General features: G+C 47.0%; 1 protein-coding gene across 2 annotated transcripts in view; it reads left to right on the forward strand.

Annotated features, from left to right (window-relative positions):
- RAVER1 (ribonucleoprotein, PTB binding 1) overlaps positions 1–13,973 on the forward strand; it is a 251,857-nt gene that overhangs the window by 152,367 nt on the left and 85,517 nt on the right. The window contains exon 11 of one of the 2 annotated variants that reach the window (XM_069231826.1): positions 7,869–7,952. In XM_069231826.1, coding sequence (XP_069087927.1) covers positions 7,869–7,952 — 84 coding nt within the window. The remainder of the gene's footprint in view (positions 1–7,868; positions 7,953–13,973) is intronic. The other variant, XM_069231827.1, reaches the window with a different exon arrangement.

Here is a 13,973-nt window from a genome sequence, read left to right on the forward strand (position 1 = left end):
TTGCAGCCTATGCGTTTTGGGCACCTCTTTGACCTCTGCACCTGACCGGCCCTGAGCTGCTGGTGTGGTAACTTTGGGGTTGCTCTGAACCCCCAACGGTGGGCTACCTTGGACCCAAACCTGAGACTTGGAAGTGATTTACTTACCTGACAAAACTAACAAAAACTTACCTCCCCCAGGAACTGTGAAAATTGCACTAAGTGTTCACTTTTAAAACAGCTTATTGTGTTTTATGTAAAAAGTATACATGCTAATGTAATGATTCAAAGTTCCTAAAGTACTTACCTGCAATACCTTTCAAATGAGATATTACATGTAGAAATTGAACCTGTGGTTCTTAAAATAAACTAAGAAAAGATATTTTTCTATAACAAAACCTATTGGCCTGGATTTGTCTCTGAGTGTGTGTTCCTCATTTATTGCCTGTGTGTATGTACAACAAATGCTTAACACTACTTGTAAGGAAATGCCTCCTTGGCATGGTTGCCCCCTGACTTTTTGCCTTTGCTGATGCTATGTTTACAATTGAAAGTGTGCTGAGGCCTGCTAACCAGGCCCCAGCACCAGTGTTCTTTCCCTAACCTGTACCATTGTATCCACAATTGGCAGACCCTGGCATCCAGATAAGTCCCTTGTAACTGGTACTTCTAGTACCAAGGGCCCTGATGCCAAGGAAGGTCTCTAAGGGCTGCAGCATGTCTTATGCCACCCTGGAGACCTCTCACTCAGCACAGACACACTGCTTGCCAGCTTGTGTGTGCTAGTGAGGACAAAACGAGTAAGTCGACATGGCACTCCCCTCAGGGTGCCATGCCAGCCTCTCACTGCCTATGCAGTATAGGTAAGACACCCCTCTAGCAGGCCTTACAGCCCTAAGGCAGGGTGCACTATACCATAGGTGAGGGTACCAGTGCATGAGCATGGTACCCCTACAGTGTCTAAACAAAACCTTAGACATTGTAAGTGCAGGGTAGCCATAAGAGTATATGGTCTGGGAGTCTGTCAAACACGAACTCCACAGCACCATAATGGCTACACTGAAAACTGGGAAGTTTGGTATCAAACTTCTCAGCACAATAAATGCACACTGATGCCAGTGTACATTTTATTGCAAAATACACCCCAGAGGGCACCTTAGAGGTGCCCCCTGAAACTTAACCGACTATCTGTGTAGGCTGACTAGTTCCAGCAGCCTGCCACACTAGAGACATGTTGCTGGCCCCATGGGGAGAGTGCCTTTGTCACTCTGAGGCCAGTAACAAAGCCTGCACTGGGTGGAGATACTAACACCTCCCCCAGGCAGGAGCTGTAACACCTGGCGGTGAGCCTCAAAGGCTCACCCCTTTGTCACAGCACCGCAGGACACTCCAGCTAGTGGAGTTGCCCGCCCCCTCCGGCCCGGCCCCCACTTTTGGCGGCAAGGCCGGAGAAAATAATGAGAATAACAAGGAGGAGTCACTGGCCAGTCAGGACAGCCCCTAAGGTGTCCTGAGCTGAGGTGACTCTAACTTTTAGAAATCCTCCATCTTGCAGATGGAGGATTCCCCCAATAGGGTTAGGATTGTGACCCCCTCCCCTTGGGAGGAGGCACAAAGAGGGTGTACCCACCCTCAGGGCTAGTAGCCATTGGCTACTAACCCCCCAGACCTAAACACGCCCTTAAATTTAGTATTTAAGGGCTACCCTGAACCCTAGAAAATTAGATTCCTGCGACAACAAGAAGGACTGCCCAGCTGAAAACCCCTGCAGAGGAAGACCAGAAGACAACAACTGCCTTGGCTCCAGAAACTCACCGGCCTGTCTCCTGCCTTCCAAAGAACTCTGCTCCAGCGACGCCTTCCAAAGGGACCAGCGACCTCTGAATCCTCTGAGGACTGCCCTGCTTCGACGACGACCAGAAACTCCCGAGGACAGCGGACCTGCTCCAAAAAGACTGCAACTTTGTTTCAAGGAGCAGCTTTAAAGACCCCTGCAACTCCCCGCAAGAAGCGTGAGACTTGCAACACTGCACCCGGCGACCCCGACTCGGCTGGTGGAGAACCAACACCTCAGGGAGGACCCCCGGACTACTCTCCGACTGTGAGTACCAAAACCTGAGCCCCCACAGCGCCGCCTGCAGAGGGAATCCCGAGGCTTCCCCTGACCGCGACTCTCTGAAACCTAAGTCCCGACGCCTGGAAAAGACCCTGCACCCGCAGCCCCCAGGACCTGAAGGACCGGACTTTCACTGCAGAAGTGACCCCCAGGAGTCCCTCTCCCTTGCCCAAGTGGAGGTTTCCCCGAGGAAGCCCCCCCTTGCCTGCCTGCAGCGCTGAAGAGATCCGTTGATCTCTCATAGACTAACATTGCAAACCCGACGCTGGTTTCTGCACTGCACCCGGCCGCCCCCGCGCTGCTGAGGGTGAAATTTCTGGGTGGGCTTGTGTCCCCCCCGGTGCCCTACAAAACCCCCCTGGTCTGCCCTCCGAAGACGCGGGTACTTACCTGCAAGCAGACCGGAACCGGGGCACCCCCTTCTCTCCATTCTAGCCTATGCGTTTTGGGCACCACTTTGAACTCTGCACCTGACCAGCCCTGAGCTGCTGGTGTGGTGACTTTGGGGTTGCTCTGAACCCCCAACGGTGGGCTACCTTGGACCAAGAACTGAACCCTGTAAGTGTCTTACTTACCTGGTAAAACTAACAAAAACTTACCTCCCCCAGGAACTGTGAAAATTGCACTAAGTGTCCACTTTTAAAACCGCTATTTGTGAATAACTTGAAAAGTATACATGCAATTGAAATGATTCAAAGTTACTAATGTACTTACCTGCAATACCTTTCAAACAAGATATTACATGTTAAATTTGAACCTGTGGTTCTTAAAATAAACTAAGAAAATATATTTTTCTATAACAAAACCTATTGGCTGGATTTGTCTCTGAGTGTGTGTACCTCATTTATTGTCTATGTGTATGTACAACAAATGCTTAACACTACTCCTTGGATAAGCCTACTGCTCGACCACACTACCACAAAATAGAGCATTAGTATTATCTATTTTTACCACTATTTTACCTCTAAGGGGAACCCTTGGACTCTGTGCATGCTATTCCTTACTTTGAAATAGCACATACAGAGCCAACCTCCTACACTACTCCTTTGATAAGCCTACTGCTCGACCACACTACCACAAAATAGAGCATTAGTATTATCTCTCTTTGCCACTATCTTACCTCTAAGGGGAACCCTTGGACTCTGTGCATACTATTCCTTACTTTGAAATAGTGCATACAGAGCCAACTTCCTACAAATAGCTATATGTGATTTATGTGAAAACTGTATATGCTATTTTGCTAATTCAAAGTTCCTAAAGTACCTAACTGCAATACCTTTCATTTGAAGTATTACATGTACATCTTGAATCTATGGTTCCTCAAATAAACTAAGAAAATATATTTTTCTATACAAAAACCTATTGGCTTGGAATTGTCTCTGAGTGTGTGTTCCTCATTTATTGCCTGTGTGTGTACAATAAATGCTTAATCCTTTGATAAGCCTACTGCTCGACCACACTACCACAAAATAGAGCATTAGTATTATCTCTTTTTGCCACTCTTACCTCTAAGGGGAACCCTTGGACTCTGTGCATACTATTCCTTACTTTGAAATAGTGCATACAGAGCCAACTTCCTACAGCTGGCATCAACACTAGGCAAAAAGTGAGGGGGTAACCATACCAACAGTGGCATTACAGACTGTGTCATGGTGCAAGCCGTGAGAGAATACAACATGGCACACTCATTGTATTTAAACCCTGCAAGCCTGTAATCGGCAAATGTCAGTGGCAGATCCCCATGTGGTTTTCATGTGGTGCCTGGATTTGGCCCTCAACTCCAAACCTGCCCCAACTGACACAATGAATACCAAAACAATTCAGATGCAGGAAATAAAGCTTCTGGTCTCCAGACAATGGAAGATTCTGCACCGATTGAGGCCCTGGGCTCGTTTAAGGTCCCAGGCCCGCTCTTGAAGTCATTTCCATGGGTAGTCCTCATAGTCTAAATCATCGCCTGGTAAGTCCTGCAAATGCAAAAACTCTGCTCTGAACCTCCCTGAATTTCCTGGAGCGACCCCACTACCTCCCAACTCAAGGAATTTTGAGGCATGCACCTTGTGTTTTGGTAACCCAACCCCTCAAGAGCTCCTTTAGGCCCTACTGGTCAGAGGTACCCCAACCGGATTTTCACCAGCAGGTCTGCTCTGTGCCATTTGGGCACTATGAATCTATTCCAAAACCCACAGCACCCTTTTGTTGTGAATCCACAATCTTCGCTGGGGTCTGTCCCTGTGGTGTCAAGCCCATAATCATTCCCAACTCTGTACGGAGCTGGACCGATGTCGCCCTATGTAGACTCCTGCACCAACCAGACCCCTAACAGTCCAAGACGGAGTGCCTCACTTCTTTGATAGGCCCTTTGTGAATTTTGACTGGGGCGAATCTGAGGATACTTACGACTACCCTAACCATCATGAAGACCCTAGTTTGGCCCAACTAGATAACTGGTTTCAGGAGCTGGCTGATGCTAGTGATAGAGACCTTTCCAGATGCTGACCTGGTCTTACCTCCCAGTGTCGTTAAGGAGGATGGTGTTTTTTCTTTGCTATGGCAGTGAGGAGGGTGGCAGAGGTCCTCTACTTTCAGCTACCCTCTATGGTGGTCAGGATTAATGTCTTGACAGAGGTTGTTCAGCCAGGGATACTATCCATGGAACCACTCTTAGCCTTTAATGAAGTCCTTTTGGATGTCCTACTCAGGACCTTTGGGCAAGCTCTGCACCGGCACTCGTGCACAGGATGATTGCCCAGGTTTCCTCATCTGGCCTACTGCCTCTGAAAGTCTGGTGGTGCAGGCCTCAACTTCTAAAGTCTATCCCAACACGTTCCCACCGTATATGGAATCCTGGAGGCTGGAAACCTTTGCTATGATGATTCTGCCAGCCATAGTATCCTTGTGCCAGCCTTGCACAGTTTGGTGAACACTGCATACCCTTTGGGCCGATATTCCCACACTGTGTGAGACTCTGTTGCTCAAGTGCTGTCGATGTGGCGGCCCGAGCCATCCTGAACCACGCTATCACCAGTGGCAGGGATACAGCAACGATTACTCTCAGATGCCGTCTGGATACAACTGATTCGCTGACCAGGCCCGTTGCTTCATCTGTGACATTATCCCAACATGCCTGGCTGAGAACAGTTTGGTTTAGGGGGATGTCCAGTTATACCTCCTAGATATGCCCTTTAACAGTAGTTACCTGTTAGGCAACAAAGCTGGTTTAGCACTTGAGCTCTTCAAGGAGAGTAGAGTCACTACCCAGTCTTTGGGGTTTGCCTTGGCCACAAGCCAACCTCACTCTTCCTTCTGCTTGTTTTGTGCCAACAGTAGGGGCTACCAGCTGCATCCTCTCCAGCAGAGCCACCATGACCAACAGGCTTCCCAGCCTTTTCGTGGCCAGACATGTCTCCCACAGGTCTTTGGGAACAAAGGCCAGAGATCTTCTTAGTCTATCACCCACTGGCAGCTGCAGCCTCTGAACCCCATTAGTACGCCCTCACAACACCTGGGCACCCTGTTGCCAACAGGATCAGGCATCACCTGTCTTAATGTCAAGCCTCAGCTTCCCTTCACATTGTCTAGTGGAGTTATGCCCTTCCACTTCTAGAAACCCTGCTGCCACTGCCGTCAGATTGGCTTTCAGAGGACCACCACTTCTTAATGCTCCAAGTGGTGCAGGGTCTTTTGGCGAAAGGAGCTTTTGAGGGTGCTGGCATCAGAAGTAGGTTGTGATTGATGTTCCTGCTACTTTCTGGTGCTTCTGCCCTGCCTTATAGCTTCACCCTCTCAGTGCGTTCTTGAGGAAGGAAATCTTTAAGCTGCCAACAGTTGCCCTGGACCTGTCTGCGTTAGATCCTGGATACCGGATGTTATTGTTGGACAAGCAGGATGCCATTTTCCACATCTGTCCTGCAAGCCCAGTGGTGTTACCTGCGGTTCAGCATTTTCAGGTTGGTGTGCTCCCCTTTGGCCTCCCCAGTGTTCACAAGAGTGATAGCACTGGTTGCAGTACATCTTCAGAGGTCCCAGTCTTCCCCCTACCTCTATGACTTAATGAGGCTCGCTGCATGAAGTTGACGCCCTACGGCAAACCTTCTGCACTTCCTGGAGTTCACTATCAACATGCCAAAGTAACAACTGACAACCCCTCAGCTCAGCCATTCTAGACATAGTGCAGTATCGCATCTATCCTCTGTAGTGGAGAGTCCAGAACATTCGGGTTATGATCCTGATAGTTCGACCTCAGTCCTGGATTCGGTGAGACTGAGATTGCTGGGTCTGATGACCTCCTGAATCCTGCTGGTGAAGCATGCTCGAAGGCATATGCAGGCTAGGCAATGGGACCTGAAGTCACAGGGGGGTGTAGCATCGGGGACTCTTTCTAACCTGCTCCAGCTATGAGAGGGAACTGTGAAGTATCTGCAGTGGTGGCTGACAAACCGCTATTGGTTCCTCTGCAGATCCTTCCCTTTTTCCCCACCCAGAGCTCACAGTAGTGACTGCTGCATCACTTCTGGGCTAGGGCTACCATCTGATATTGTCAGATCAGATGTCACTGGTCTCCAGCAGAGTCTCTGCTCCTCATCAACTTGTTGGAGTTGAGTGATTTGCTTGGCATTGAAAACCTTTCCCCCACCATTAAAGGAAGACTGGGTCAAGTGTTCACCAAAAGAGGGCTATTTCTTTCAGAGCCAAAGTGTTGTAACTAGTGGCGTGGGAGGTTCCTCCCCTGGACATCTGTCAGACTGCTACATTGGCATCTTTTAACACGTTTACTACTGCCTTGACAGTTACTTCCATAGTGTCTGGCGCTTGGCCTATTCAATCCATCAGGACTTTTTGGTCTGTGCCAGTTCACAGGCCCACCACCGGGGAGGTATTGGTTTGGTATCTTTCCTAAGATAAGGTGTTACTGAAGATAAGTAACTTGTTTGTTATATCTGCTTGGCTTTCAAGTGATTTGCATAAAGTCTTTGCTATCATCAACACAACAGATGTGCTTGTAAATGTGGCAGCAGAAAGTGGCCAATGTATATATATTCTGTTCAACTGAACTGGTTTTTCTCTTCATATATTTGCTGTGATTATGGGCCTTTCTTGTGATCATGACTTGTTGATTGGTAGATTTGACAGCAGATATTGGTTAGTATTGTAGAGTTGTGTGTTTTTTGGGAGTTGATATTCTTCCATTTTTCTTAAACTTCCATCACAAGTACTTTAATTCGTCATGGTAATTTTTAAATGTTAGTGCCCTATTGTAGTTGGCTATAACTCTGAGTTGTCTAGTGGCTTCTTCCACATACAGTTTGCTAGACCAAAACACCACACAATATTATCACCCTTATCGGACTCACTATTTTTGTCATTTTGAATAGCCTGTTTTTCAACATGTATTTGAGACCCGGTAATACCTTTTTATTGTTCCTATTTCTCTTTTGACAGTCTTTCCAAATCTGATACTAGTTGATGAAATGTCTGGATTATCACGGGTCATATTTTGGGCAAAGACCGATGTCTTCAAGGAGCTCCCAGTATTAGGTCGAAGCCCCCCGAGTCTCCTCAAGTGTAACCATGATATTAGAATGACACTTTAGCGTTAACGCACCCTGGCAGTTTTTTCTTTCCTGTTGTATGTAGTGAGCAGAGTGAGAGTATTTTTTTCATTTTAAATTCAGTATGAATTTGAACACATCATCCCTTGTTCTGGCATAGGCAGTCATGAAATATTATATGTAGGTCCAGTTGACAGATTGACATGGAGTTCACTGTTTCAGCAGGACTTGTCACAGCCACGTATATATCCACAGAACAAAGATGCTCCTGGGCAAGCAATGGGCAGCTTTACACACAGGCAGAAGGTAGGTGCATCTAACATCTTTGTGTTTGCTCTATGAAGTATTGTGGTGGTCTTGTTTGATGTTTTGGTAATGTTTTGCGAAACATTCTCCTTTCAGTCATACAGATGAGAATAAAACCACGACCCAGCAGCTCTTTATGGTCAGGAATATTTTGAAAATATGCTTTTTCTGTATTTCAGCAGTTAAAGTGTAGTATTAGACAACAGACATGCTCCATAAACCATTTCTTTCTATGGTAGGGGATTTCCATGTATAGTTAAAAGCGTTGAATATTTCCGCCCGCCTGCGGTTACCCTGGAGCCTTTTTTTCCAATATAACCTCTTAAGTATTCATGTTCGCCTTACTTCAGGAAGGCCTGCAAAGTCACTTAATGTCAATTTGCAGCCTGAAGGAAAGGCTACAGTGTCCGAACTTCTTCATACTGTTTGCTTTAAACAAGACAGATGGCTAAGGCACATGAATTCAAATGCATGAACAAGTTGAAAATTTAGCAGAAAAAATCCTTCACAAACCTTTTTGTAATGCAAAAAAATGATTGAGTGCAGGGCAGTGTAGCTCATAGGCTGTCATTATAAATAAAGAAAAAGGAGACTGTCTTTAAGAACAGCTAGTCCTCCAGTATCCCATCATGCATAGGGAGAGGCAGTTACCTCACTTTTTTTTTTTTTCTGTCTCCTGCTGACAGGACCATGGAGCATTGAGCTCTACCCTTTTAGATTTTTATCTTCAAAAATTGAGTGAAATTCTCAGTGATAACTGTTTCACTTGACATCTTTTGACTTTTTCTTGATTTGTCTTTTTCTGGCAGAAATTAATGCAGAAAACATTTCTTCTCTGTTTGACAAATACCCACGATGTGGCGGAAAAAGGACTAAAATACTCTTATGATGTCTGTATCATCTGCCTGCTTTCTTCACACCTTCCTGCCTCCTGTAACATCTGCAAGTCCTTTTCCAGATGCGCCCTGCATGACGAGAAGATTCGCCTTCAAGGGAGAGCAGAGAGACGATGCTAGTGGGACCTCTGAGTGAGGGGGAAGGTCAGTCTTCCACCAGAGCTCTTCCTTCAGCCTCCAGGGAAGAAAACGCTTTTGGTCGCAGTTGACTTTGGAGGTTGATGTCGAGAGGAGGTATGGCGCCAACATGTTTGCTGTCGAAGGCTGGCTCAACGTCAAGACGCTGCACGATGTCGGACTCCAGCTACTTGCCACACAATGTCGGAGTATATAGACGTAATTGGAATTGACATCGCGACGCATGGAAGCGCCACAATCTTAGTTTGACATCAAGGTCCCACTCGACGTCGACAGACGTCGGAGAGCAAGATCGACGTTGGAGAGTCCCTCTGTCGAGGCAGAAATCTTCAAAACGTAGAAGGATCTATTATTCATCAGAATCACACTATTCCAGAGATGTCTCCTTTGCTGGTGCTCCTTCCTTTGTCACCTTCTCCTCACACCTCTCCTATGCTTCCTGCTACGCCGCCTCCTCAACCTTCACCTCAAAGTCTGACTCCACTGCTGCCAGCTGCTCTGGTTCTCCCGGCACCACCTCCGGTGCCGCAAGTGCCTAGCACCTCCCCAGTTCCCAGACTGTGCTCAAGATAGCGGCATCATACCTGTTCATCAGCAAGGTCAAGACACTCCCACCACAGATTGCGCCATAGATCAAGATTGTGTTCCGACCATCATAGAGGTTCTTTGTTCTCCACCACACAAACAGATTCGACTCAATCTCGTTCCTCACTGGTTGACGATATCAACACCTTTCATGAAGTTCTAGTACGAGGTCCTGCAAAACTGAATAGTCTGATGGCTGTCAAATTCAAGACTCTCCAGCAGCGCATAGCCGGCAGACCTTTGCTTCCACTAGTGCCGGGTCTTCTGGAACCCATCATGGAAGTCTTCCTTATGCCAGCTGTGACTAAGTCTGCTCCTTCCAGCCTACAAAAAAAGTATTTTCTTCCAAAACAAGACCCTTTGTTTCTGTGATTCGATCCTCCACCTGATTTGATGGTAATACTGGCTGGCTGCAAATCTCACGCTCCGTCTCCATCTACTACTTCTCCTCCTGACAGAGTGTAAGAGGGTGGATTCGACAGGCCGCAAAGTCTGTGGTTCAGCAAGTTCAACTGCCCTCTTTGGCAGATACAATAGGGCCCTGCAGGAGTCCCTACTCGATTTTGCGGACATCCTCCTGAGACATCAGAAGGATTTTTTTTTTTAAATACTTTTTATATAGAGATCGTCCAAGAAGGTGCCATGGTCTCTAACCAGATCATTAGTGCCGTGGCTGACTCATCCTTGCTCTCAGCACATACATACTGTCATGGGGTAACCCTAAGAAGGCATTCCTGGCTGTTGCTTAGCGTCCTGTTTCAGTGACGTTAGAAACACATTCAAAACTTGTCATTTTCAGGCTCCACTCTGTTCGGCTCTCACGCCGATGATGAAATGGCGAGGATGAAGGCTGAGGTAGACACATTGAAGGTAGCAGGCCTTGGAAAAACTCAAAGAGCAACAAAGACCCTTCCGATCTTTAACATTGCTATTCTTTACAGAGGGTTTAAAACCCTCAATGGCTGCCTGGAAGAACTCTGCAGTAATTCCAAAGATCTTACCACCCTCAGCGGAAACAACAAGGATGGGCGACACACCAGCCCAGTCAGGGTTCTCGACAACCTCCAGCCTCAAAAACCCTAAAAATGTTATTTCCCTGCGTCAGTTACCCATTCTGGTGGGGGAAGCGTCACCAATTGCCTGGCAGAGTGGCAACGAAGTAAAACAGACGTTTGGGTCTTGAACATTGTACAAAATGGGTATTGTCCCAGGTTTTCTATCCCACCACCAAGTATTCCGCTGAAGTAGATCACTTCTCATCTCAGCCTTCTAATAGCGGAAGTTTCGATTCTGCTGGAAACTAAAGCAGTAGAACCTGTTCCCCCTCAACCAGCGTGGAAAAGGAATTTACTCAAAGTACTTCCTCATGCCAAAAAGGGGCAAGAAAGAGTTCAGACCCATTCTAGACCTGAAGATTGCCAACAAATGGATCTGAAAGGAAAAGTTCAGGATGCTGGCCTTACACCAAATATATCCCCAGATTCACCAGGGGGACTGGCTTTGCTACGTAGACCTACACGATGCCTACTTTCATATCCCCATCGTGAAAAAGCATAGAAGTTCCTGAGATTTGTTGTGGGACAAGAACACTTCCAATACACTGTCCTACCATTTGGTCTCAAGCCAGCACCCAGAACTTTTTTACAACTCCAAGGCTGTGGTGGCAGCACATCTTCTAAGGCACAGAATCTTCGTCCACGACTGGCTAATCAAGGCATCCACCTTTGCAGAAGCTCAGCTACACTTCAAATGGACATGCGATCTCCTTTATCTGCCTGGGCCTCATGTCAGCTTTCCCAAGCCCACGACAGCTCCTTTCCAGAAGTTGCACTACTGAGGAACTACCATAGACACACTACAGGCAAAAGTGTGTCCTCTGGAGGAACAACGTTTATCCATTCTCCAGAAGTGCTGTGCACTCCAAGCTATGCATCGCCCAACAGTGCGCCCAGTCTCACTTCTAGACTCCATGGCCTCCTGCATCTTTCTGACACCAACACTCTCCTCATGCAACCTCTTCAGGAATGCCTGGAGGACCAATGGAATCAACTGTCTGGAAACTGGGAAGATAGAATCATTCTGTCCACCTACAGAATCAGATCCCTCAGTTGGTGGTGTTCTCAAACCAATCTCATACAAGGGATGCCGTTTCGTCCACAGCCTCCATTGCAGACCATCGTGAGAGATGCCTCTCTCCTTGGATGGGGCGCTCATATTGGTCACCTGTCTTGATTAACCAGGTGCAGTCCACAAGGCCTCTGGTCTCCCAAGGAGATGTCATACCACATCAGTCTCCTCAAGCTCCGTGCTGTGCACCTAGCTCTCAAGGCATTTCTCAGATCTTTCAACAGACACCCTGCTTGTCCAGACTGACAATACAACCACCATGCATTACCTTAAAAGAGCAGGGGGTAACAGATCCAGAGTCTTCTCAAGAGGCCCAATTAATATGGCACTAGCTCCTTGCCAAGAAGTTGAAGATAGTATCAACTCACCTTCCAGGCATTCAGAATGTACAAGCAGATGCCCTCAGCAGATTTCTCGAAGAGTACCACGAGTGGATGCTGAACAAAGATAACGTTCAGTATGTCTTCCGTTTGTGGGGCACACCTTCTATTGACCTTTTTGCCACAGCGGAAAACAGAAAATGCTGCTGCTTCGCCACCAGGTTTTACCATCCAGAATCGTTGGGGAATGCTCTGTGGATAGACTAGTCCAACACATTTCTGTACGCCTTTCCACCAATTCCTTTGATCCCAGCACTCCTACTCAAACTCAACGACTTCAGCCTGAATGATCCTCGTTGCATCAGAGTGGCAGAGGTGGTTCTTGGGCCTCATTCACTGTTCGCTTCAACCACATCTCAGGCCGCCGGGCAGGCCAGACCTCCTGATGAGGTCTGAGTTTGGCAGCATGGCTCCTGAGTTAGTACAGTATGGGCACTTAAATCTTCCACAGGATTGCGTGGAGATCCTACAAGAGGCAAAAAGGCCATCCACCCGCGCTGCATGTTCCTTCAAATGGAAGAGATTGTGCGTCTGGTGTTCCTCCAAAAAGATACACTATATCTTGCCAGGGGGGATGTCATTCTTCTTTGTTAAACCTGGCTAAATCTGGTCTGCAACGCTTTTCTATTAGAGTCCGTCTAGCAGCTCTGACTACATACAGAAAAAGCCCTTTACAAACCTCTTTCTTTAGGATACCAGTTTTCTAAGATTTCCTAGAAGGGTTAAAGAAGGTCTTTCCTCCAGTTAGGTGCCTTTCTCCACCATGGGAGCTTAATGTGGTCCTTTTCGCGCCTCATGCAAAATCCATTTGAGCCCAAACACAAGGCATCTCTCTAACACCTAACTGCTTTCCTTGTGGTAATTACATCAACATTCAAAGCTAGCGAGATACAGGCTCTGTGCTCACGAGCCTTACACAGTATTCCACTCATCCAGGATAGTGATGTGAACGCATCCTAAATTCCTTCCCAAGGTTATCTTACTCAACTCAACCAGTTGATTTCCTTTCCAACTTTCTTTCAAAACCCATCTATTCCAGCAGAGAGGACTCTCCACTCTTTAGACATAAAGAGGGTTTTAAAATTCTACTTGGATAAAACCAGATCTATTCGAAAATCTCCACAATTGTTTGTAAATTATGTTCCAGTTTGCGCTGGTCTTGCCACCTCCAAACAATCCCATCTCTAGATGGATTGTGTCCTGTATTCTTTTTTTGCCACTAACTAGCTAACAAAACCCTAACTAACAGACCAAGAGCACATTCTACTAGAGGCAACTCTGCCACAACTACCTTGATGAGTAATGTTCCCTTAGCAGATATCTGCAGTGCTGCGACCTGGAGATCTGTCCACCCGTTTACTAAACATTACTGTCTTGACTTTGATGCCAGGACAGATGCCCAAGTAGGGACAGGCTTCTCTCAGGAACTTCTTTGCTTGATAGTGTATTTCATTATTCTGTCTACTCCTCTGCTGTTCATGGGATGGCCGTTGTAGTCTATTCAACGCCTATGACTATATGTGGGAATCCCCTAAGAGAAGGAATAGTTTACCTGTAACTCCAGTTCTCTCAGGGTATTTTCATGATGGTTATAAGCAACCCTCCCTCCTCCCCAGTGGAGTAGACAAAATAATCTCAGGTATATCCTTACTTTCAGCTAGGACTGTGTAGGAAAGTAGCCTCTCTCTAGCTTGGTTACCCCCACTTTTTGCCTGGTTGTCAGTGTGTTTGACTGTGTTCACTGGGATCCTGCTAACCAGGACCCCAGTGACTGTGCTCTCTCCTCTAAATTTGGTTGCGACTAACCTTTTCTTCCCACAATTTGAATACTGGTCCCCCATGTAAGTCCCTAGTATATGGTACCTAGGTACCCAGGGCTTTAGGGTTTCAGGGGG

Source organism: Pleurodeles waltl, chromosome 4_2 (assembly GCF_031143425.1).
Source record: "Pleurodeles waltl isolate 20211129_DDA chromosome 4_2, aPleWal1.hap1.20221129, whole genome shotgun sequence".
NCBI lineage: Eukaryota > Metazoa > Chordata > Amphibia > Caudata > Salamandridae > Pleurodeles > Pleurodeles waltl.